This window comes from Corythoichthys intestinalis, chromosome 12, assembly GCF_030265065.1.
Source record: "Corythoichthys intestinalis isolate RoL2023-P3 chromosome 12, ASM3026506v1, whole genome shotgun sequence".
Lineage (NCBI taxonomy): Eukaryota > Metazoa > Chordata > Actinopteri > Syngnathiformes > Syngnathidae > Corythoichthys > Corythoichthys intestinalis.
In genome coordinates this window covers 47088287-47112916 of record NC_080406.1, presented here as the reverse complement: position 1 = coordinate 47112916, position 24630 = coordinate 47088287, and the positions used below count along the sequence as shown (strand labels likewise).

Here is a 24630-nt window from a genome sequence, read left to right as displayed (position 1 = left end):
TACGACGGGTAAGCACGAGCATTGCAGCCTTAAACATAACAATGACAGCACGTAGGTTCAAACGCTCGAAAGTGTGTCCTCACTTCACGAGGAAAAATGACAACAAAGCGACTTGCAGTCATTGCAAGGTGGAGATAACTGCATCGGGAGGGAATACGACTGCGCTGTCCTCACAGAGAGGCTAAGGCTCAGTCCTGGCTATACAGCTAGCTAAACTCCCAAATGACGATGCAGAAGACGTTGGTATAATTTGCTGACTTTATTCAACCATCACTTGAAGAGTGAAACTAAGAATAGAAATGAAACAAATCAATTTCGTCCCCAATAACAAACAGGTTTGCATCAACGTAAATCAGCGATGATTAGCTGCTAATAACAGTAATAACAAATGGTTAGCATTCGTTCGCTAGCATTAGCACATCGTTCAAACCACTACACAACTGGATTTAAGTGTCCGATCGCGAGTGGAAACACAACAACAACAACACAAAAGATGATACATACAGGCGTTGCCTCTGTAGATATTAACATTAACAAAGAACGTAAGCTCGTAGAAGTGTTTCCCTCTCTCACTAACTCGCTCACTCACTTGGATGCGGCATTTCTTCTTTGGGTGTAAGCGCGCTCTTCTTCACGTGAGCGCGTTCTTCTTCGCGTGAGAAAGCGCAAGGGCGCCCCCACTTGAGCGTGTAAGCGCCACAAAAACTAATAGGCATGCAATTCAATGTAATGGTAAAATAATACACGTTAACCCAGCAGTCCCCAAACTGCGGCCCGCGGCCCAAATACGCCTCCACATTTGGTCTGGCCATTTTGAATTTTTTTTTTTTTTCCTCAATCGTGTTATTTATTTCCTGGCCTTTTCCTTGAAGAATTCAGAGAGGGTTATTTGGTTATTATCTATTTAATTAATAGTGTTTTTATTATTAATGATTATTATTATAAAGAATCCAGAAAGGGTTATTTGATTGTGGCTTTCTGAAAAACAATAATTTTTTACATTTATGCACTTCTGCAATCGTCACACTTTTTCTGTTACAAACTGACCCCGGCCCCTCATCAGAGAAGGGAAAAGTTATGTGGCCCTCACAGGAAAAAGTTTGGGGACCCCTGCTTTAACACATATTGCCAAAGGCAGAACAACAACCTATCTGCCAATATATACCAATATTTTTTATTTCTATTAGATAAATTTTTCAGTAAAATGTTACACATTCTTGTGTATTTGCCACTTATTGCCACAGTTAACATTGAGGCTTTGGGCCTCTTTTGATCTCGTTGTGAGTTTGTAAGGTTGTGACTTCTGATTAAACAAACTCGATGCCAATCAAAACGTTTGTTCTTCTTTTTCCCCAAATTAGAATCGATAAGAGAATCGATAAAGAATCGAATCGTTAAGCAATATCGATAATGGAATCGGAATCGTAAAGATCCTATCAATTCCCATCCCTAGTCTGTGGTGATCGTTTGGTGCCCAGATTTCTTGTTGAATTACAGCAGTCCATCTCGCTCTCCTCTTCGGGTCTCTCAGAATGCGGTAGAACTTCAAGCCTCTCTGTCTATCTTCTCTGTTACTGCAACCAACCGCCACACACGCCTTCACCATTTTGATTATTAATGTTAACGAGCAGAAAAACACGCCGTAATAGGAGGCATGCATGCGGCAATCTAGTCCACTAATTGGATGACGCGCTGGCACACCGGGTGCACCAGTAAGAACCTCGCGTTGATGTGTCAATCACGGTGCCACCGCCAGACCCCGGTGACGCTACAATATTCTGACAGAATAGCCAACGACGTCATGCATTAAGAGAGACAATAGCTAATTAATATGCTCATTCGCCACCCTGTGGTCTGGGGTGTGAATTGCAACCTGTCAAAATGACGGACGGATTTTGTTTTTTTCCGTCACCGTTTTAAAAAACCGGTCAACGACGGAAAATATTCAGTTAACGCGACCCCTGCCTCAGATACATCCTTCCATGTAAGCTGCACACAACAACTTCACACCGCTCTCACCATTAACGACTCTGCCTTGTCGTTAAACATTCATTAAGAAGCCCGCTTCACAAAGATACGATGTTGGAAATTGTAGCAAGGTTTTCAATGCTCTTGTAGCGATGTCAGGATATTCCAAAATAACTTTAATCCAGAACCTCGGTAGAGTTATTGTCTCAAATGTACGTTTAATAAGGTCGCCGTCAGTTGCGATTGCTACAAGTTGATCTTACTGTTGCACATGCTCTAATCACTCGGTTTATTCACAAACGGGTCACGAATCCACTCCTTTGCAGTTCGTGGGTCTTTGAGGTTTTAGGCTCGTCAGGTGCCATTTTCGCCATAAAAAAATCTCCAAAGACGTCTGTTTTCCAGTCATCTTCGCTCGTGTGGGGGCTAATTATTTCCGGGAACAAATGTGCTGCGCCCGCGGCCTAGCAATACGTTATTATCGAGGACAAGCGCACATAGATATATTATATACACAAACAAGATGTACTGCTAGCAGTCCAGTCAATGGAGTTCTATGACAACATTCTAATCTATCCCGTAGTATTATATCTAGAGTAGACAGGGATATTGGTGTGTTAAGCACAGGGTTAATTCTGCCAGAATGCGGTCGTTGTTAAATTATCATTTCTGCACGGACCGGTACCGGTCCGTGGCCCGGCAGATGCGGACCCCTGTGCTAAAGGACATGATGCGTTTGCATCTCTAAACCAATAAATACCAAGGGCGTAGGTTTGCATAGGCACGGTAGGCCATAACACTACCAACTTTTCAGGATGCTCATATTGTCTCCACCAACTTTTAAGCAACCTTATTTGCATTATATAATGGCTTCAGTTATATAAAGTAGGTCATTTAGATTGCCTTCCCATAGGTTGTAAGTATAGAATTGACCCTACCACTATTAAATGAATTAACTTTCATTATGTTCGAACTTACATTGACCCATTTTCACTTTCTGAATGTGCCAGTCGATTTTTTTCCCCTCAAACACGCGTTTGATTCGCGATGACTTTACCCCCCCCCCACACACACACGCAATCAAAACCCCGACACTAATACATGCCGCCCCTTCTAAGACGACGAATATTAGTTTTTTTCCTGCCAGCAGCAGCCACTGTAAGTAATGTAAAAAGACATCAATGTTTTTGCTACTGAAAGTCCGACCTGCATCAGAGTTAACATTACATTAATCTGTGTGAATTTACCAAACTCAAATAGGAAGCTGCTATAGAGAGAAATATCCTCCTGTATGTTTTTTCTACTGTTAATGTTAATTAAACTGTGAGAAATGTAGCGAACCGAGGTTAACCTCCTTCTCCCCAATTTTTATTTTGATTTTATTTACGTGGTCTTAAAGCAGCCCAAATAAGCTTTCATTTTTTGTAGAGTTTGGCTATGCTTGTGGACAAAAGCAGTAGTGTTTTACGTGAAGGCATTGATCATTTAGCGAATCAATTAATTAGATTCATATTTGTGAGAAATGCAGCTCTGACCCTACATTCACCCAATCTGTTTGGTCTTACTAATGGTCTTTTTAAAGTCCCGTCCTCAGCAAAAGGTGTACATGCAGGTGATGCTGTGATATCGTCCCTACCAATATTGAGACCAAACCGAACCGTAGTGTACATAATGAAAAATCCCATATGATACACTATGGTTCAAAAGTTTGGGGTCGCTTTGACCCAAACTTTTAAACGGTAGTGTATATATATATACATATTTTTTCTTAATTATACTTTGGGGAAAAAAGTGGGGAAAAAACATATTGTATGTTATCTCTTTCCAATGCAAAATCTGAATAAATACATTAAACCAGTACTTCTCAAATAGTGGGGCCCCCCCTGGGGGCGCAGAGCGATGCCAGGGGGGGCGCATGTGACCTCGGGGAACATGCTTTTTTTTGTTTTTTTGCTGTACTGGAATAAAGTGTACTTGCACATCCACTCAGTAGGTGGCAGTGGCGCTCTCATTTTCAGAGTGCGCGCAGTATTTTTGAACTAAGGAAGCGCACTCAGCACACACGGAAAACAGATATGAAGAGCAGTGTGCCACCGCCGTTTTCTGACCGGACTCACTCACGCAGCGACCCACTGTCTTGTCCGGTTCTCACGTCGCCGCCCGAGAAGTGCCATTTTTGGCTTGGGATCGTCACGACGACTGCCCTCACCTACGGTTCTACCTCGGCCGCCAAGAATTCGCTTTTTTCGTGCTGTTTGCCTTTTAGCTTTGACTTTTAATATAGTGGGTGATGAGGAAAGACCACTGTTTACTGTGTCTAAAAATAATTATAGCGGACAGCCAGAAGCCAAATCAATTAAGACGCCACTTAAAGACATTAGACCCCAATCTCATTGATAAGCCGCTTGATTGTTTTTCAGTGAAAACGTGCCGAATATTGCCAACAATCGTCCTGCTTTGTCAGTGTTATATCAATAATCCAGTGAGCATTGTTAGCATGCTCATTGCAAAATAACTCCACACCATTGCAAAGGAGGTAAATACTGTGAGCAGCAAAAATAAAAACTGTCCTGTCCAAGTACACTTTTTTTTTCTTTTATTCAGTTTTGTTTTTTCGGTCAATTTTTTGGGCATATTGTCCTCATGAGTGAATGTTTCTAATCAATTTTAATTTGTTATTGCTTACTGATTTTATTACATTTTATTTTTCTGTATCAAATGGTCAAAAATGTACCTTGAGTGTATTTTTTACAGTTTGGATGTGACTTTTTTTTTTTAATTCAGGCAAATTGATGCACGTCAAGTCTTCTCTGTTACAAACAAAACAATGTTAATAAAGTTATACTTTATTTTAAGTTGATCTATGTTACTTTTTTTCTTTATTAGAAAAAAAAAAGACAATATTAGGCAGATGCGTATTTATGATAGTAACTTTATAGACAAATGATACTTATTTTATTTACAGTGGCGGCAGAGAGTTTGGGGGGGGGCGCGAAACATTTACGGCTTCCTTGGGGGGGCGTGACAGAAAATAATTGAGAAGCACTGCATTAAACACACACACACAAAAATTCGTTATTTGGGGGGGGACCCTACTTTGCGGTTTTTCACTTATCGCGGCCAGTTCTGATCCCCGTTAACCGCGAAAAACAAGGAATCACTGTATTATACTTGATTGTACTGTCTTCGCCAAGACGTTGGGGCTAAGTCCCAGCTAGACAGTGAGCTAAGCTCCGAAATGACGATGTCAGACGTCCGTGTGGTTTGCTGACTTTATTCAGCTGTTTATGACCTTAACACTTGCATAATTAAACTAAAATAAAAATGAAATTAAATCAGTTTCATCTTCAATAACAGCAATTCAAATTTGAGTTTATAACTAGCTACTGATACATCAATAACAATCCACACAAACGATTAGCATGTATCAGTTAGCGTCCGCACTAGGGATGTCCCGATCTGATCACGTGGTTGGAAAACGGGCCGCTTACGCCATTTTTCAAAAGGTTCGGAATCGGGTGAAAAGGATAGAGTTTTTAAGTTTAAAAATATATTTGTTTTTCTGCTTCATGCTCGTACAGCCTCTCAGTCTCCCTCCTGCTGCTTTTCATGGTCAGAAGGCAGCTGGAATTTGCTACTTAAAGTTAACGATGATTAACAGGTTTGATCTGGCGAGTGAAGGCTCTGTAGCTCTCCGATCAGAGGCCCAAATGTGTTAATCATTGATTAGTCAATCTTCGTTGTCTAGAGGCTGTTCTCGGTGGTGTGACTGTCAAAGTGTGAGTGGATTCACTGATATGAATTACAGTATATGAATGTTATGGCATGTGATTAAAAGTATGGCGTTAAAGGTGATGCAACGAAAAATGTGGGTGCGGCTACGTTTTGTGCTGGGGCACCTTAAGAAACAAGTGCACCAGTGCAACTAATGCAAAAAGTAATTGTAGAGCCTTGGCAATATACTGTATATCGCGAAGTTTATTTTTTCCCCAATATCATTCAGGCCTAATTTACATATACTCTATATTTTTTCTTTTTAAGGGCTAAAAGTAACAAAATAATTTAGAGATGCAGATATATATGTTTTATGCACTGCAACACTCCTGGAAAAAGCGGAAGAAGAAGTACTGTAAAAAGTACAGTACTGTGACATGTTTGGAACTTTTGTTCAAATTAAAAAGGAAAAAAATAAAGTTTTTTTTCTTTTCTGTATCGGATCGGGACTTTGTGATTGATTGTGAATAATTTCTTTTTTTTTTTTTTTTAATTATTCTCTTTTGTGTTTTTTCATTGCAAAAAAAAAAAAAAAATGAATATATTACTACCAAAGCATTTCTAATTGCAATCATTTTCTGGGAGAAATTGAGCATTATCTGACAGAATTGCAGTGGTGCCAATACTTTTGGCCAGCACTGTATTAAAATTTACTTCATTATAAAGCTGAAACAATTCATCAAAATATCCCATATCAATATTTAATTGATTTTAAGGCTAAAATGATTAATCGAATGCTTGGATTGGGCGTCTAGCGCAGTCAGTGTCACTGAAACACGATCGTTCAATGCCAACCACGGCAGTTCAATTGGATCACTTTTTATATTCTTTTGAAATTCCTGTCCTTTGTTACAGGCACTTCATAACCTCTACATCCAGCTGTTTTGGGTTTCTGTTGTCCTTTAGAAACAAAAGAAAAACGTTCACGACGTCTCCCTCTCTTTTTGTTCAAACTTGGAAACTGTGCAGCTTCTGAACTGGGTGGTTACTTCCTTTTGGATAAACATGTCATTAATCTGAGAGAACACATTCTTTCCCATCGCAAGATAATCAAGGGGGAAATGTCCAGTGTTGGCGGAGCACTTCAGAGTCAATAAAAGGCCTCCAGCAATGCTGGACAATCTGTCCATGTGCAATTTGGAAGTAAAGACACATGTTGAGTGAAGGGTGGTGCAGTTACACGGCTTTGTAAAGCACAATGGATATTTTCACTTAGGGTTGATCAAAAAGTAAAAAGTAAACATTCGCTCAAAAACCTTTTTGGATATTATTGAATAAGCATCTGATCACATCATTCTTAGACGATCAGAATCGGATGAAAAAGAGTAGGTGTTTAAAATTAGGGCTGTCAAACGATTAAAAATTTTAATCGAGTTAATCACAGCTTAAAAATGAATTAACCGTAATTAATCGCAATTCAAACCATCTATAAAATATGCCATATTTTTTGTAAATTATTGTTGGAATTGAAAGATAAGACACAAGACGGATATATACATTCAACGTACTGTACATAAGTACTGTATTTGTTCATTATGAAAATAAATCAACAAGATGGCATTAACATTATTAACATTCTGTTAAAGCGATCCATGGATAGAAAGACTTGTAGTTCTTCAAAGATAAATGTTAGTACAAGTTATAGAAATTTTATATTAAAACCCCTCTTAATGTTTTCATTTTAATCAAATTTGTAAAAATTTCAAACAAAAAATAAACTAGTAGCTCGCCATTGTTGATGTCACTAATTACACAATGCTCATGGTGCTGAAACCAATAAAATCAGTCGCACCCAAGCGCCAGCAGAGGGCGACAAAACACCAAAAAACACAAGTAACAAATGGACATGACACTGTGCTCTCATTTTAATCTGTTTGAGCGGGGCATGTGTGTTAAATGCGTCAAATATTTTAACGTGATTAATTTAAAAAATTAATTACCGCCCGTTAACGCGATCATTTTGACAGCCCTATTTAAAATGTATATTCATTTTTTAATTATAAGGGGTACAGAGAAACAAAATGATCCAGCGGTACAAGGATATTCCCCTCCAAAAAATAAAATAAGTTTTATACTATATATTGACACAACTGTAACAAACCTTCCAGAACAAAGATAAAATCTCCAGTGACAGCAAAAAGTTAAATTCACAACCAAGATAGCTCAATTTATCACAGTGGATGACATACGTGATGAGTTTCCATAACGATGAACTTCCTGTTTCTCTGCCTCCTATTTTAGCGCATGGTTTCACTGGTTATTCATTTGGTCTGCTCAGCCGCAACACGCTGCCTGATTACAGCCCAGGAGAAAATTTCTTCACGGTATTTGGGGTCTTCTTCCCTGCTGCTACAGGTGGGTGTGCCTACCCGTTGACTTAAGTGCAACATTACAATAGTCTGTTTACATTCCTCTGTGCATTGTCTGTAGGTGTTATGTCAGGCTTCAACATGAGCCCAGACCTGCAGCGAGCAGAACACAACATCCCTGTGGGAACACTGGCGGCTGTCTTTACCTCGTATGAGGAACACACATTCAAACCCACACAACAAAATGGTTTACTAAAAAAAAGAGGAAAAGAGACAGGACAGGGCAAAAGTGTTTTACTATGATAGAGTGAAATATCAATCTTGACATGCAACTAAGCACAAGATGAAAATTATCAAATAAAAGTGTTAATTTTGGCTGCATCCATCCTGTGCTGAGAAGTCGAACTGCTGGTATTGACCCTTTGTAGTGCATGCATTGGCTCCCATTGACGGTCCTAGACATAGACATCCATTCCATTTTGACTGGCAGGGGCGGATGAACGATGAAATCTGGCTCTGTCAATGGCACTTCAAGATGAGCAATTCACAGCAAGTCCTCCCAGTTTAAATTAATTGGATGTCTATCCTTGGCAATAGCAGGCAATGTGTTAATTACAATGGAAAAACTTTAATCTACAGTATGTATCTTAATCTTATTTATCTATTAACATTGTAATTTACACCTAGCGTCCGTCAGTGTTATTAATCTTACTTTAAAAAAACTACAGTTAACAAATGACTTCTTCCAAAAAATAATTCCGTTAGTAACTCATTTACATCATTGAAAGAGCCGTTAATCAGCAAAGTAACTGACGTTACTTTTCATGTTCTGCACATTATTACATTATACATTATATAACATTGTTCACATCAAAGATGTTTGTATTAACGGATTGAATTGAACTGATTTCTTCATTTAAAAAAAAAAAAAAAATTTAAATTTAAAAACAAAAATTCACCAACGGTATATAAGAGTGTAACGGTATAAAAACTCAAATTCTGTGAGGGAAAAAAGCCTTTTTGTTTTCCTGTTGTACTTAACCCGGACCAAACCGAGGTACATACTGAACTGTGACTTGTGTGTATCGTCACACCTCAAATATATATAGATAGATTCAGAGCCTCACCTGCATATTGAAAAATATGTCTATTTTTGCTCTAAAAAACATCAAAACATCAAACAACAAAAGGTTAAGGGCAAGTGACTATATTTGGTAATAAAGAAAACATATATGATATTGTACAGGGTGGGGCAGAGCAACCAGCTTATTTAGGTTTGGCGCCCTGAAGCGATAATTTCTCTGAGGATGGTGTGGATAGACTTATTTGAGAGGGTGGGACTTAAAGTTTGGTTCGTAACGTGCGTTATTTATTTTGTGTTTATTTCTCAGGAACCCCAGTGAGCATCATGGAGTGGACGAAGTTGGAACGCACTTTCACTGTTGAGGACTTTTTTTTTCAATTGGTCGCTTAATTTTCGCAACGCAACGTGCATTCCGTAGACATTTCAATATTGACCTCCGTGGTCGTGTTCCTGGCTGGCAATCGATTGTTTCATGGGTAAACAACTTCATGGAAATGGTGATGCAAAGAAAAAGAAGCCTGGCCTCCTACGAATAGTAAGGTCACCCCAAAACATTGACGTGGTGAACCAATCTGTTTTGTGATCTCCCTGACGGTCTGCCCGCGAACATGCATCTGCTCTTGGGTTGTCTGCTCATTCTGTGAGACGAATCCTCCATGAAAAATTGAAATTTCATCCCTACAAATTAGCTATGGTGCAGGAACTTAATCCACGCGATTTTATTGCTCGCTTGAAAAAAATGCCTCAACATTCTAACTTCGTTCATTCCATGATGCTCACTGGGGTTCCTGAAAAATAAACACACAAAAAAAATAACACACGTTAAGAACCAAACTTTAAGCCCCACCCTCTCAAATAAGTCCATCATTACCTTCCTCAGAGCAACCATCACTTCAGGGCGCCAAACATAAATTAGCAAGTTGCTCTGCCTCACCCTGTAGCTTCTACAAGGACAACACCAACTTGGTGATGATAATGCACACTCAGCAGGAAAATGGAACATTATTTTCAATTAAATGTACCCACCGGGACGGCATAAACTGTATGTAAAAAAAATATATAAATAAATTTTTAAAAATTAAAAAACTTAAAAAGATGAAGCTCGCCATGCTAAAAGCTAATGCTAACGAGAACGCGAAAACTATGCTAATGCTCCGGGCCACCTAGCCTTTCAACATCATGAAACAGCGTCACCACTCCCCTCCAACTCTGCTCCCTCCCAAAAAACTGTGACAAAATTAGACAACTCGTGTTTAATTCAACCAAACTGTAGTCACGTGCCCCTTCAAATCCTCAGTAATGGCGTTGCAAGGATGGGAAAAGTAATCAGATTATACACTACTGAAATTACACCGTTAGAAATGCCGTTATATTCCAACGCCATTATTAACAATACCGACGTCTGTATATGTGGACATCACATTTTGGGTCATTTTTGCCACACTTGTTGGACAAATGTTAATCTTGTGGCCTATATAACCCAAAATGTGTTTTTGACATACAGTGGGGCAAATAAGTATTTAGTCAACTACTAATTGTGCAAGTTCTCCCACTTGAAAATATTAGAGAGGCCTGTAATTGTCAACATTGGTAAATCTCAACCATGAGAGACAGAATGTGGGGAAAAAAACAGAAAATCACATTGTTTGATTTTTAAATAATTTATTTGCAAATCATGGTGGAAAATAAATATTTGGACAATACCAAAAGTTAATCTCAATACTTTGTTATGTACCCTTTCTTGGCAATAACAGAGGCCAAACGTTTTCTGTAACTCTTCACAAGCTTTTCACACACTGTTGCTGGTATTTTGGCCCATGTTTTGGGCTCTCGTTGGGCAACACAGATTTTTAACTCCCTCTACAGATTTTCTTTGGGGTTGAGATCTGGAGACTGGCTAGGCCACTCCAGGACCTTGATATGCTTCTTACGAAGCCACTCCTTTGTTGCCTTGGCTGTGTGTTTGGGATCGTTGTCATGCTGAAAGACCCAGCCACGTCTCATCTTCAATGCCCTTGCTGATGGAAGGAGATTTTCACTCAGAATCTCTCGATACATGGCCCCATTCATTCTTTCCTTTACACAGATCAGTCGTCCTGGTCCCTTTGCAGAAAAACAGCCCCAAAGCATGATGTTTCCACCCCCATGCTTCACAGTGGGTATGGTGTTCTTCGGATGCAATTCAGTATTCTTTCTCCTCCAAACACGAGAACCTGTGTTTCTACCAAAAAGTTCTATTTTGGTTTCATCTGACCATAACACATTCTCCCAGTCCTCTTCTGGATCATCCAAATGCTCTCTAACGAACCGCAGACGGGCCTGGACGTGTACTTTCTTCAGCAGGGGGACACGTCAGGCAGTGCAGGATTTGAGTCCCTGGCGGCGCATTGTGTTACTGATAGTAGCCTTTGTTACTGTGGTGCCAGCACTCTGTGGGTCATTCACTAGGTCCCCCCGTGTGGTTCCGGGATTTTTGCTCACCGTTCTTGTTGTCATTTTGACGCCACGGGTTGAGATCTTGCATGGAGCTCCAGATTGAGGGAGATTATCAGTGGTCTTGCATGTCTTTCCTTTTGTAATAATTGCTCCCACAGTTGATTTCTTTACACCAAGCGTTTTATCTATTGCAGATTCAGTTTTCCCAGCCTGGTGCAGGTCTGCAATTTTGTCTCTGGTGTTCTTCGACCACTCTTTGGTCTTGGCCATAGTGGCGTTTGGAGTGTGACTGACTGAGCTTGTGGACAGGTGTCTTTTATACCGATAATGAGTTAAAACAGGTGCCATTAATACAGGTAACGAGTGGAGCCTCGTTAGACCTCGTTAGAAGAAGTTAGACCTCTTTGATAGCCAGAAATCTTGCTTGTTTGGAGGTGACCAAATACTTATTCTGCACTCTAATTTGGAAATAAATTCTTTAAAAATCAAACAATGTCATTTTCTATTTTTTTCCCCACATTCTGTCTCTCATGGTTGAGGTTTACCCATGTTGACAATTACAGGCCTCTCTAATCATTTCAAGTAGGAGCACAATTGGTAGTTGACTAAATACTTATGTGCCCCGCTGTACATTGACGCCGGAGCTTTATGTGTATGTATGTATATATATATATATATATATATATATATATATATATATATATATATATATATATATATATATATATATGTTTTTTTTTTTTTTTTTAATCAATGACCAAAAATAGTCACTTGGATTAATTTCACTGAAATAATCATGGGATGAACAAGTGTTTATTCACCTTTCCCAATCAAAATGGATTATTGTAGATGTCTAGCTCTGTCAATGGCAGCCAATGAGTTCAATGACTGCCTCATGGAGGGTTAAACTTGTTTTCAGTTTTCTCTGTCCTTTGTTCTTATCGTCTTCTTTATAACGTGTGTGTATGTGTGTGGTTGTGGTGGTGGGCGGGGCGTAAATCAAATTTTGAACGAAAGTTTTAGGCTGGTCCAGCTCTGGTGTGAGTATTTCATAATGTTGAAAGGAATATGGTTGAATAAAAAAACGTATCTATTTTAAAATGCTCCATTGACAAGAAAACAAGCTGTCACGTGGCATTGTAAGAGTGGTGACATTTTAAAAACAACAAGCTAACTCAACTCTTATTTATAAGGCTAAAGTCACTGAAGAAAACAAACCCCAAACCTCTGTTTCATACAGTAACATGAATGGAAAACTTGTTGAATAAGTGTGGTGCACTGCTGGTGACCCACAGGTGGTTCCTGTATCTGGTCTTTGTCTTCCTCCTCGGGGCCATATGCAGCAGAGAAGCTCTACGCTATGACTTCTTGATAGCAGAAAAGGTGACAATCCAACCCTACACCGCCGAGATGTTAAAGGTTTCATTTAACCAAAAACCTTTTTGCTATCATGAACTTAACCAGTATTTCAAACATGACTAATGTCAAAAAAATACAAAATTGGCATAAGTAACATTAAAACCTGTTCTCAAACAAGTAATCAACTTTCCCCGGAAGCCTCTTTTTGACCTCTTTTTGTTCCCAAAGCATGCAATCGATGTATTTATAGTAAAATGCAGTGACATAATGCAAGCTTCGGTAATGACTAAAGTTAAATACATCACAAATGGACTGATTAACCTTGACCTGTTCATCCGGGTTAGCGCCTGTTTTTTTTTTTTAAGGTCTGACTAGAGCGGAACTGAACAGGGTGTAGCTCGCACCCCACCCTATCCTCTTCCAGCCTCTGTTTGTTTTCTCCCTTCCTTCAGGTCTCCTTGGTGGGTTTCCTGTTTCTGCTCGGCCTTTATGTCTCCTCCCTGGCTTCCTGCATGGGCGGCCTATACGGAGCACCCAGGATCCTACAGTGCATCGCCCAAGAGAAGGTCATTCCTGCACTGGCCTTTCTTGGAAGAGGGGTGGGTTGGATAAAAAGAGTTATAAATGATAAAACATTACCTGGAAATTGATAGGCCGCCTATATACTTGAATTAATGATTTTAAGACCGCATTTAACACTTTATAGGGCACTCATTTATCTCATTGGCTGACACTGACAGCGTTATACGTCCAATCCATTTGGACCGGGAAAGATGCGCACCTCCCAGTCAAAAAAGATTGGCACTGAAACATGAGCATGCACAGCCAATTGTCATAGTTTGAATGAATTTAACATCTATTGTTGTCAAAGGCAGAATATGAGTTAAATACTATTTTTTTTTTAAGCTGGCATTTTGGGGGGGGGGGATCCCAAAATAGCAAAATAATAGCTATTATGCCATGTTTCCAACAACTGTAGATACAGGAGACCAACAATAGGGACACGTGATGTACTGCATAGGCTGAGATGGGGGGGGGGGATGGTCGGTCAGAATTTTTAAAATATGGCTTAATCTTCGAGTTAGTGGGGGTTTAATTAGTCGGTGGAGTGGATTTCAACAAATTCCGTGCAGTTTGTCAGTTATTTCTTAGTTTCAGGGCTCTGGAGTGGCTAAGCTAGCACGAGTCAATGGTGCCTGCTTAGTATACCAATAAAAAAAAAAAATCATATGCGCACACGAGAATCACCGATGACCCATGGAATCAATAGTGTTGGCTGTGTTTTAAAACTTACCATTACATGTCAATAATTGTAGTATAAACAGCGACATTTGTAATCCAGCAGATCTGCAGGGGACAGGCTGTCTAGGCAAACATGGCAGAGTGATATCACATCGTTTTTTTCACTGCAGATTTTTTTGTGTAGGAAGTTAGGAACAAAAGGGACTCCCCGGCAAAGCACTAAACATCTATAAAAAAAAAAATTGTCCTCCAGAATGAAATGCATTACAGCAATTTGGTGTGACATTATTTTGGCTGCATGGGTATTTCGAACAATGCATTTTTAATTCATTTGACTATATGTTAGATCTCTTAATATCAATTTTATTGGCATGCTAAGCAGGCACCATTGATTCGCGGTAGCTTAGCCACTCAAGAGCCCTGAAACTAACTAATAACTGACAAACTACATGTAATTTGTTGAACTCAATGCCACCGACTAATTAAACCCACGATTACTCTGAGAAAAAAAAAATTCTTCCTCATGCTCTTTAACATAAAGACCTAGCTGTTAAAATGTTGTCTATAAAAGTTGTAAAGCAATAAAACAAACAACAAAAATGAATGAAATGAGCAAGAATTCTACAAAGTATTCATAATGGGGCAAAATTATTTTTCAAACAAATCATGTGACTAGTGCCTCAGAGACGGTTCTTTGCTTTGCTTAGCCAAAACTACACCTGAGGAGGCAAGATGGAGATTTTAAACTCCTTTAAACCTAAGCTTTCAAAAGCTTCAACAACAACTGAGCTTGAACGGAGGGTTGAACACTAACAGTGTCAAGATGTATATATACAGTGCCTTGCAAAAGTATTCGGCCCCCTTGAATCTTGCAACCTTTCGCCACATTTCAGGCTTCAAACATAAAGATATGAAATTTAATTTTTTTGTCAAGAATCAACAACAAGTGGGACACAATCGTGAAGTGGAACAACATTTATTGGATAATTTAAACTTTTTTAACAAATAAAAAACTGAAAAGTGGGGCGTGCAATATTATTCGGCCCCTTTACTTTCAGTGCAGCAAACTCACTCCAGAAGTTCAGTGAGGATCTCTGAATGATCCAATGTTGTCCTAAATGACCGATGATGATAAATAGAATCCACCTGTGTGTAATCAAGTCTCCGTATAAATGCACCTGCTCGGTGATAGTCTCAGGGTTCTGTTTAAAGTGCAGAGAGCATTATGAAAACCAAGGAACACACCAGGCAGGTCCGAGATACTGTTGTGGAGAAGTTTAAAGCCGGATTTGGATACAAAAAGATTTCCCAAGCTTTAAACATCTCAAGGAGCACTGTGCAAGCCATCATATTGAAATGGAAGGAGCATCAGATCACTGCAAATCTACCAAGACCCGGCCGTCCTTCCAAACTTTCTTCTCAAACAAGGAGAAAACTGATCAGAGATGCAGCCAAGAGGCCCATGATCACTCTGGATGAACTGCAGAGATCTACAGCTGAGGTGGGAGAGTCTGTCCATAGGACAACAATCAGTCGTACACTGCACAAATCTGGCCTTTATGGAAGAGTGGCAAGAAGCCATTTCTCAAAGATATCCATAAAAAGTCTCGTTTAAAGTTTGCCACAAGCCACCTGGGAGACACACCAAACATGTGGAAGAAGGTGCTCTGGTCAGATGAAACCAAAATTGAACTTTTTGGCCACAATGCAAAACGATATGTTTGGCGTAAAAGCAACACAGCTCATCACCCTGAACACACCATCCCCACTGTCAAACATGGTGGTGGCAGCATCATGGTTTGGGCCTGCTTTTCTTCAGCAGGGACAGGGAAGATGGTTAAAATTGACGGGAAGATGGATGTAGCCAAATACAGGAACATTCTGGAAGAAAACCTGTTGGTATCTGCACAAGACCTGAGACTGGGACGGAGATTTATCTTCCAACAGGACAATGATCCAAAACATAAAGCCAAATCTACAATGGAATGGTTCAAAAATAAACGTATCCAGGTGTTAGAATGGCCAAGTCAAAGTCCAGACCTGAATCCAATCGAGAATCTGTGGAAAGAGCTGAAGACTGCTGTTCACAAAACCTCTCCATCCAACCTCACTGAGCTCGAGCTGTTTTGCAAGGAAGAATGGGCACGAATGTCAGTCTCTCAATGTGCAAAACTGATAGAAACATATCCCAAGCGACTTGCAGCTGTAATTGGAGCAAAAGGTGGCGCTACAAACTACTAAGGCAAGGGGGCCGAATAATATTGCACGCCCCACTTTTCAGTTTTTTATTTGTTAAAAAAGTTTAAATTATCCAATAAATTTTGTTCCACTTCACGATTGTGTCCCACTTGTTGTTGATTTCATGACAAAAAATTAAAATTTTATATCTTTATGTTTGAAGCCTGAAATGTGGTGAAAGGTTGCAAGGTTCAAGGGGGCCGAATGCTTTTGCAAGGCACTGTATATATGTATATATATGTTTTGCCCCTCCTCCCCCAAAAGTCAAACTGTGTCTGCGCTGAATTGCACTGCTGCCTGAGTGCTCCAATGTGTGAAAATCAGTCAATTATGACAAGCTAATGTTGACAACAATTCAGAAAAATATAAGTATAAGCCGGTTACTATGCAAAGGACTGAAAAGATAACCTGGTATTGGGTGAAAGTGTATGAAGAATCTGTATGAATTACCATTAATTTAAGAATATAAAAAATGTCAATTGCATGAAAACTAACACAGACGGAAAAAAGCTGATGGCAGATTTGAAATTTTGACCACAAATTGTATGCAATAAGATCAACAACAACAAAAAAAATCCTCATGTAACAGAAAATGAACAAGGAATTTGTTTGCCGGTGTAACTAATAGTAATATAATCATAATTGTGACCTGAAGTCCACATAAGTGGGCATTACATTTTGGGTCATGTAGGCCAAAATTGTAGGCTACGTGACCCAAAATGCCAGGTCTTTATGAGGTATTAAAAAAAAAAAAAAACATAAAATATCAATTTGCAATCAATTGCCCTATAAAGGCTTCAAATAAAATCTATACTTATCTACTATGTGTACAGTCATGGTACACGTCCGTGAAATCCCCCACCTTAGACTGACACAAGTGTTTCAAGCCTGAATGTATGGGAGGAGTGAAGGAAAAAGGCACTAATTATAGCAAGTGAACTCCACTAAAAAAGTGAGTGGATTGACTGCGTTACAGCAAAGACTCGTTCACTGTGCACACATAAACACAGAGAGTCCTGCTGACATCCTGACCCCATCCACCCCCACTTTTCCTCAGACTGGCAGCAGTGTCTGACCTCTCTCAGTGGGCTGGAATGAGGCCCGAGACATCTTGGCCCAAATCAAAGGTACAGAACAAACGCAGGAAGGGCGACAGGCTGGACTCTGCTCCGCTGTGTGCTCTGGATCTCTGCCAGGTGCACAGCGGCGCTCATGTAGCTGGCCGATAGGACCAAGGAAGGGAAAGTTAACAAGCCATGGCTTCAAACGGTTCAAAACGTTAGGCTGCATTTGGCGAAGAGATTAATATTGTTGATGGATCAGATAGAGGAGAAAAGAATGTTTAGCTGCTTGGTTACCGGTCAATTACAGAGCCAGTTAGGTCTATGGAAAATTTGGAGTCTAACAAATTAACATCTTTTTGTTATGTGGGAGGAAGAGTGTCCAGCAGAACACAGAAAGACCCACAGTCCTCAGAGCCTTCCTAACTTCCAAGCTTTTAACCATTTTGAAATAGACTAGAGCAGGGGTGTCAAACTCATCTTTGTCTCTTGCCACATCATAGTAATGGCTCACTCTGGAGGCATTATATTTTGGCCGACTAAGGCTGCCACGATGAATTGACAGCTAACTGAATATCAAGAGAATCAACAATTTTGATAGTGGATTAATTGTTTAGAGACACGTTAACACATGTTAACCTAATTATTGTCAGAACTTTTTTTGAGCTTCTTAATTGCCAATAATCTCCATTTATTTTTCATTTTGACTTATTTAAATTTTTAAACAGGAAGAAAACGGTTAAAATTGTCTTTTTATTTCTTTTTTTTTGTCACAAAAGGTAAAGGACAGTAAGTTTTCTCTTTTCATTACTTTTTTAAAATAGATTTTGAATTAAAATAAGTAATAAACATTATTTTATTCTTTTCCCTGTGTTTTTTTATGAACAAAACGAAAAACTTGAAAGTCTAACTTTTGTTTTGTTTTTTAACACAGTATTAACAAATGTTTATTTACGGCGGTGCGATGGTTAGTACGTCTGGCTCACAGTTCTTGAATCAAGGGTTGAATCCTATGCTAAGGCCTTCCTGTGTGGAATTTAGATGTTCTTCCCGTGCTTCCGTGAGTTTTCACTGGGGTCTCCTTCTGCTTTCCACATCCCTAAAACATGCATGGTAGGGTGATTGGACAGTCCAAATTCTCCGTAGGTGTGATTGTGAGTGTAAAATGTTGTTTGCCTATATGTACCCTGTGATTGGCTGGCAACCAGTTAAGGGTGTACCCAGTGCTTAATTTGTAAATCATAAGGTGCTGGAACGCAAAGTACAAATGACAGTGCAGGTATGATGAGACGGGCACAGGTCCCGGAACATACGTCGGAACATACGCAGAAAATGGTTCTGAAAACAACACGCAAATGCCCACTTGCCATGCTGTGGGACTTACAAGCCTCAATTTCAGATAACATTCAAGGTATAAATGTTATGACAGCAATTTACAATTATTTAGGCTATACTCTGCACAGCACGGGCAATTGCCCACATTACCACAGGTGGGACTTACAGTACACAGTCAGCAATTAGTTTCTCAACAGATCTAACTTGAAAATAAATAAATAAATACAAATCTGGGATTAAAATAAATAACAAAAACCTATTCTTTTGCGAGTTTTACCCCCCGTCTTCTCTGGCCCCAAAGTTCCCACCGCCTTACAAATTATGCAGCCCAAACCCGAATTTCCCAAAAGGGTACTGGCCTGTTACTCCGGCTGTTGGTGGTCCACCTTGCTGACTGCTGGCGCTGTAGCTGGCTGCCACTCCAGGTGGCGCTGAACCTGACCAGCTTCTGCCACGGTAGCAGCCTCCAGCCCCAGCATGGCTGGCTGTCCGTGAACCTGGCTAGATGCTGCAGCGCTAGCCTCCTGCTGCACCAGGTCCCACCCGTTAGCATGATCGCTGCAGCTGCCTTCATCGCCGGTTGTTGCTTTTCTGACTCGTTTTGAACCATCTTCCTTCTTTTTGAAAAAAAGACAGTAAATGCAACTGTCTTTTTGGCATGTTGAAATACCATTGGACCTGGCTGGTTGCTCCAAGGTGTTTTTTTTTTTTTTTTTTTTTTTGAATCAGGTGCAGGATATATTGGTCCGGCTTTTCAGTGCATCAACAAATCTCCGACTCTTTCAAATGGCGTTGAATTTTTATAAACAACATGCAATTCTTGGGATTTGTTCTGTAAATGAATATTTGCATATTTTTATTTTATTTTATACATTTAAAAAAAAAAAAAAGTTTTTATATTATTATTTTCTTTTATACACAAGTGGTGCTGGATCTGCCCAAATAAGTGACACAGGTAGGCCAAAATCAAGAGGTGCCGGATCTTTTTCTGGCAGGATCCGGCACAAATTAACCCCTGGGTGTACCCACCTCATGCTCGTAGTTAGTTGGGATTGGCTTCAGCGACCCTTGTGAGGATTAGCAGTGCGGATATTGAATTAATGTTTGTTTACAAATTGAACATGAAATATTCTCGTATTTCTGTAGTACTTCGACTTTTATTGAGTACTACGTAAATCGTATTTAGATCGCATTTTAGCAAAAAATAAACATAAATTCAAGGCACAGGGTATACTTTTATAAGCCACACAAAATGACATGGCGGCCTGGATCTGATTTTGACACCTGTGAAAAAACATCACTGGTGCTATATCCTGGTATGTTGTGACTAACCATATAAAACTGTCCAGCAGAAAGGCCCAAACAAGACTCCTGTTGCTGCCATCTGTCTGACCTGCCTGCTATGCATGGCCTTTGTTTTCATCGGCCAGGTCAATGTACTGGCACCCATCGTGACCATCAACTTCATGCTCACCTATAGCTTTATTGACTACTCCTACTTCTGCGTGTTCATGACATTCCAGTTGAAGGAAAAGGAAAAAACCAACCTAGCTGTAGGAAGTCAGCAAAGATCCACCAGACAGCTTTTAATTGAGACCGCTGCTCCCGATTATGGAAGCGGAGGAGAGAGTCCACAGGGGAAAGGTACTTTGATCGAGTTCACCAAGGACATGGATCGGATCTTTCCCTCTTCCTCCAATGGAGTTGCTGGACCTGAAATGGCCTTACAAGGAAGGAGCAGGGGCAAAGAGGCCAAACAAAAGCTGATGGACAGTTTTGGCTTGGACTTGAACAAGAATGCGTTTGAAGATGAGCAAGATCTGCCTCAAGAATTGCCAAAGGTGGGGCAAACGGAAACTTGTCGTGTTGAACAAGATTCATCTTCTAGGCCTTGTAGCTCAGGTGCTCCACGCTGAACAGATAATACAATTTAAAACTCTTTTATTAATACATTGTTTTCATTCTCTTTAACTTTCAGCCATTGGAAGTAAAGCACAACAGCAGAACTTAGAAATCAAAACCCATCCTGACTCAATCTATGCTAAGTTTAGGAACCATTGGATGGCTCTTATCGGTGTAAGTTCTTCGCAGGTTTTGTTGTTCCTATCTGATTTGAATGAGTACAGTTTGTGTCTATTTTTATCTTTCAGGCTTTGAGCTCCCTGTTGATTATGTTTGTTATTCAGTGGGTTTACGCACTAGCAAATATAGTTGTTGCCCTGCTGCTCTTCTTCTACATTGGTAAATCCAGCCCTGGACTACACAAAGGTGACTTCCACACTACACCATTGAAATAACTTACAATTTTACGGGCCGTTTAGATGGTGACACTGCGACATCAACAGTGTTGTTTTTGGCAGCCCTTTTAATTTTTGTCTTAGTCTTTTGGACGATAATACGTATTAGTGTTAGATATAATAGTCATCTCAAAATGTGTTTGTCTTCATCTAGTTTTTGTTAATGAAAACCCAAGCCTAATTTCGTCTAGTTTTAGTCAACATATTCAGTCGAAATATTTTCGTCTGTAAAATTTCTAAAATTTACACCAAAAATAAATAAATTAATAAAGGTCTCCAACTATTTTGAATGAACATTGACAGATGAACACATATTGTAGCGTCTACAAGGACAACACCAACTTGGTGATAATACACACTCAGCAGGAAAACAGAGTCCATTATTTTTAATTAATTATACCCAACTGAACACAACAAACTGTATGTAAAAAAAAAAGTTGTCCGGGAGTTTAAAAGGATGCTCACCATATATATATAAAAAAAAAAGTTAAAAAACAAAAGTTGTGCAAATGCTGCAAGTTACATTTATTGTGTGATGATCACTCAGCGCATACCTTAAAGGCTAAAGCAACATGGTATATTCTCTCCAGCCAAGATAAAACAAATTCTACCTTTTTGCAAGCATGCATGGAGACTGGAGAAGAGACACTGGTGAGTCAGGGAGGGGCGGGAGTGTAACACGTCACATGAGTGACACAACCAGACACTGCTACGATGCAGGGTAACTACTCATGAAAATGTCAGACACTGTGAACATATGACGGAAACTATTGCGCATTTTCGTCATGTTCTCGTCTCATCAGACGAAAACTGGCATTCATCTCTTTATGTTTCAGTCACTCAAAACACGTTTCTAGCCCGTTATCGTCTCATCATTTTCTTAAAAAAAAAAAAAGATTTCGTTGACGAAATATTTTCGTGATTGTCATCGTCGATGAAAACAACACTGGATACCAAGATGCAATGATTGTGTTGCGGAATGGCCTCACCTTTATCCGGTGACAGCAAAAACGGAAGGCGATGATTCACACATTTGATTCCTGTGGAACGATTCGATTGCTGGGATTGCTCCGCAACCGTATGAATGGAACGCTCTCGCTCCGGTGACATCAGCACTCACACACGTTGACTTTGAGCATGCGCAGTCCCTGCTACTAAACATTCAATACAGCAAACATGGCGAAACGTCTGCTTTAATTGACAGTTTTTATAATATTTTTAATTTAAATATACTTTATGTTTTTGGTTTTCTGCCGTTTGAAGCAAAAAAAAAAACAAAAACAAAGAAACGCCTGGACGCCATTGCTGAGGAGGTTGTTGTCAAGGAAGTGCATCATTGTCTATCACCTTGTAAAACGTCACTGCCCGCTAGGGCCTGGCATGAAAACTACATCATATTCATGCAGAACTGCGGCATCGTTCGAATGGAGACGGAACCATGTAAATGCAAACATGAAATGTGTCGTATTCCCGGAGTGCCACTATGTAAACGGTCCCTAAGTGTCATGTGGGGTTTTCTCTGTATAGGGCACTCAATAAACACATCGGCTAAATGAACATTTGTTCATTCACCCCTCCCAGTCAAAATAGATTGGCTGTCAATGGCATTGAAACAGCAGGTCTTTATGAGACTAAATTTTTTAATTATCAAAAGCACCGTAATTTTCGGACTATAAGCCGCTACTTTTTTCCCTCATATTGACTCCTGGGGCTTATAGTACAGTGCAACTTATTTGTCGATTTCTTTGGGTTAATAGGCAACACTTTATTTGACAGCGGCATCTAACAATTTCATAAGACCGTCATAATTATGACATGACACTATTATGGGCATTAGTGAATGCTTATGACAGATGTCATTTAAGGTCATCCGGAAAATTATGTCACTACCTCCATTTATGTCCAGCTTGGTCTTTTACGTCCATTCAAAAGTGAGACTATTTGCCGGATGACACAAAATGACATCTGTCATAAGCATTCATTAATGCTCATAGCAGTGTCATGCCATAATTATGATGCTCTTATGACAGTCTAATGGCGCCACTGTCAAATTGTTACCAAATACCATAACTAGCAATTAATGAAACAACTGGAACAGTGACTAAAGAAATTAGCACAGAACATGGTGATTTACATCTGTAGCGCTGCAATGCATGCTAGGTGGTATGTTAAATGACAACAGTGTTGACACCAGGTGGCAGCATAGGTTGACTGTCTCCCCCAAGGGAGCAGTGACGCCCAAATGAAGCTTCTTGAAACATTGAAGCTTTGTAGCCAATTGGTTCAAAGCTTCAGGGTGGTTCATTTGATAGTATGACAGTCTTATGATGCCGTTGTCAAATAAAGTGTTCTGGTTAATATCTTTTGGTGTAAATATCCCATAATACAGTGAGGAAAGCTGCGGCTTATAGTCCAATGTGGCTTATCTATAAACAAAATGGCGTTTTCGTGTCAAATTTGGTGGGTGGCGGCTTATAGTCAGGTGCGCCTTATAGTGCAAAAATTATGGTAGTCACTTGCCCTGTTGATGGTTAAATGAGTTCATTACTGACATTTTTTGTTTTTTTAAGTGTTTTGGGGGGCCATAACCAGAATGTATTTCAAGTACAGAGAATACATTAAAATAATATAATAAAATAGTAAATGCTTGTAATAATTTTAAAAACCAAAATAAAAATAATAAAATACATACGATTTTATGTATGATTGAAATTAGCGACTATGGGCATCCATGGTAAAATAAAAATATAAAACATTGAGGTTGCTTTGATCTGGGATGTGGCTAAAGTACGACAACAGGGATTAATATACAGTGCCTTGCAAAAATATTCGGCCCCCTTGAATCTTGCAACCTTACGCCACATTTCAGGCTTCAAACATAAAGATATGAAATTTAATTTTTTTGTCAAGAATCAACAACAAGTGGGACACAATCGTGAAGTGGAACAACATTTATTGGATAATTTAAACTTTTTTAACAAATAAAAAACTGAAAAGTGGGGCGTGCAATATTATTCGGCCCTTTTACTTTCAGTGCAACAAACTCACTCCAGAAGTTCAGTGAGGATCTCTGAATGATCCAATGTTGTCCTAAATGACCGATGATGATAAATAGAATCCACCTATGTGTAATCAAGTCTCCGTATAAATGCACCTGCTCTGTGATAGTCTCATGGTTCTGTTTAGAGTGCAGAGAGCATTATGAAAACCAAGGAACACACCAGGCAGGTCCAAGATACTGTTGTGGAGAAGTTTAAAGCCGGATTTGGATACAAAAAGATTTCCCAAGCTTTAAAACTCTCAAGGAGCACTGTGCAAGCCATCATATTGAAATGGAAGGAGCATCAGACCACTGCAAATCTACCAAGACCCGGCCGTCCTTCCAAAATTTCTTCTCAAACAAAGAGAAAACTGATCAGAGATGCAGCCAAGAGGCCCATGATCACTCTGGATAAACTGCAGAGATCTACAGCTGAGGTGGGAGAGTCTGTCCATAGGACAACAATCAGTTGTACACTGCACAAATC

At 39.6% G+C, this 24630-nt stretch overlaps 1 protein-coding gene across 1 annotated transcript in view; it reads left to right on the top strand.

The window, feature by feature from the left end:
* Positions 1-24630, top strand: part of LOC130927231 (solute carrier family 12 member 8-like) — a 42217-nt gene that overhangs the window by 14288 nt on the left and 3299 nt on the right. Inside the window, exons 6-12 of the mRNA XM_057852912.1 lie at positions 7984-8097; positions 8173-8260; positions 12867-12954; positions 13383-13529; positions 20159-20708; positions 20785-20882; positions 20957-21074. Of these exons, the coding sequence (XP_057708895.1) occupies positions 7984-8097; positions 8173-8260; positions 12867-12954; positions 13383-13529; positions 20159-20708; positions 20785-20882; positions 20957-21074 (1203 nt within the window). The remainder of the gene's footprint in view (positions 1-7983; positions 8098-8172; positions 8261-12866; positions 12955-13382; positions 13530-20158; positions 20709-20784; positions 20883-20956; positions 21075-24630) is intronic.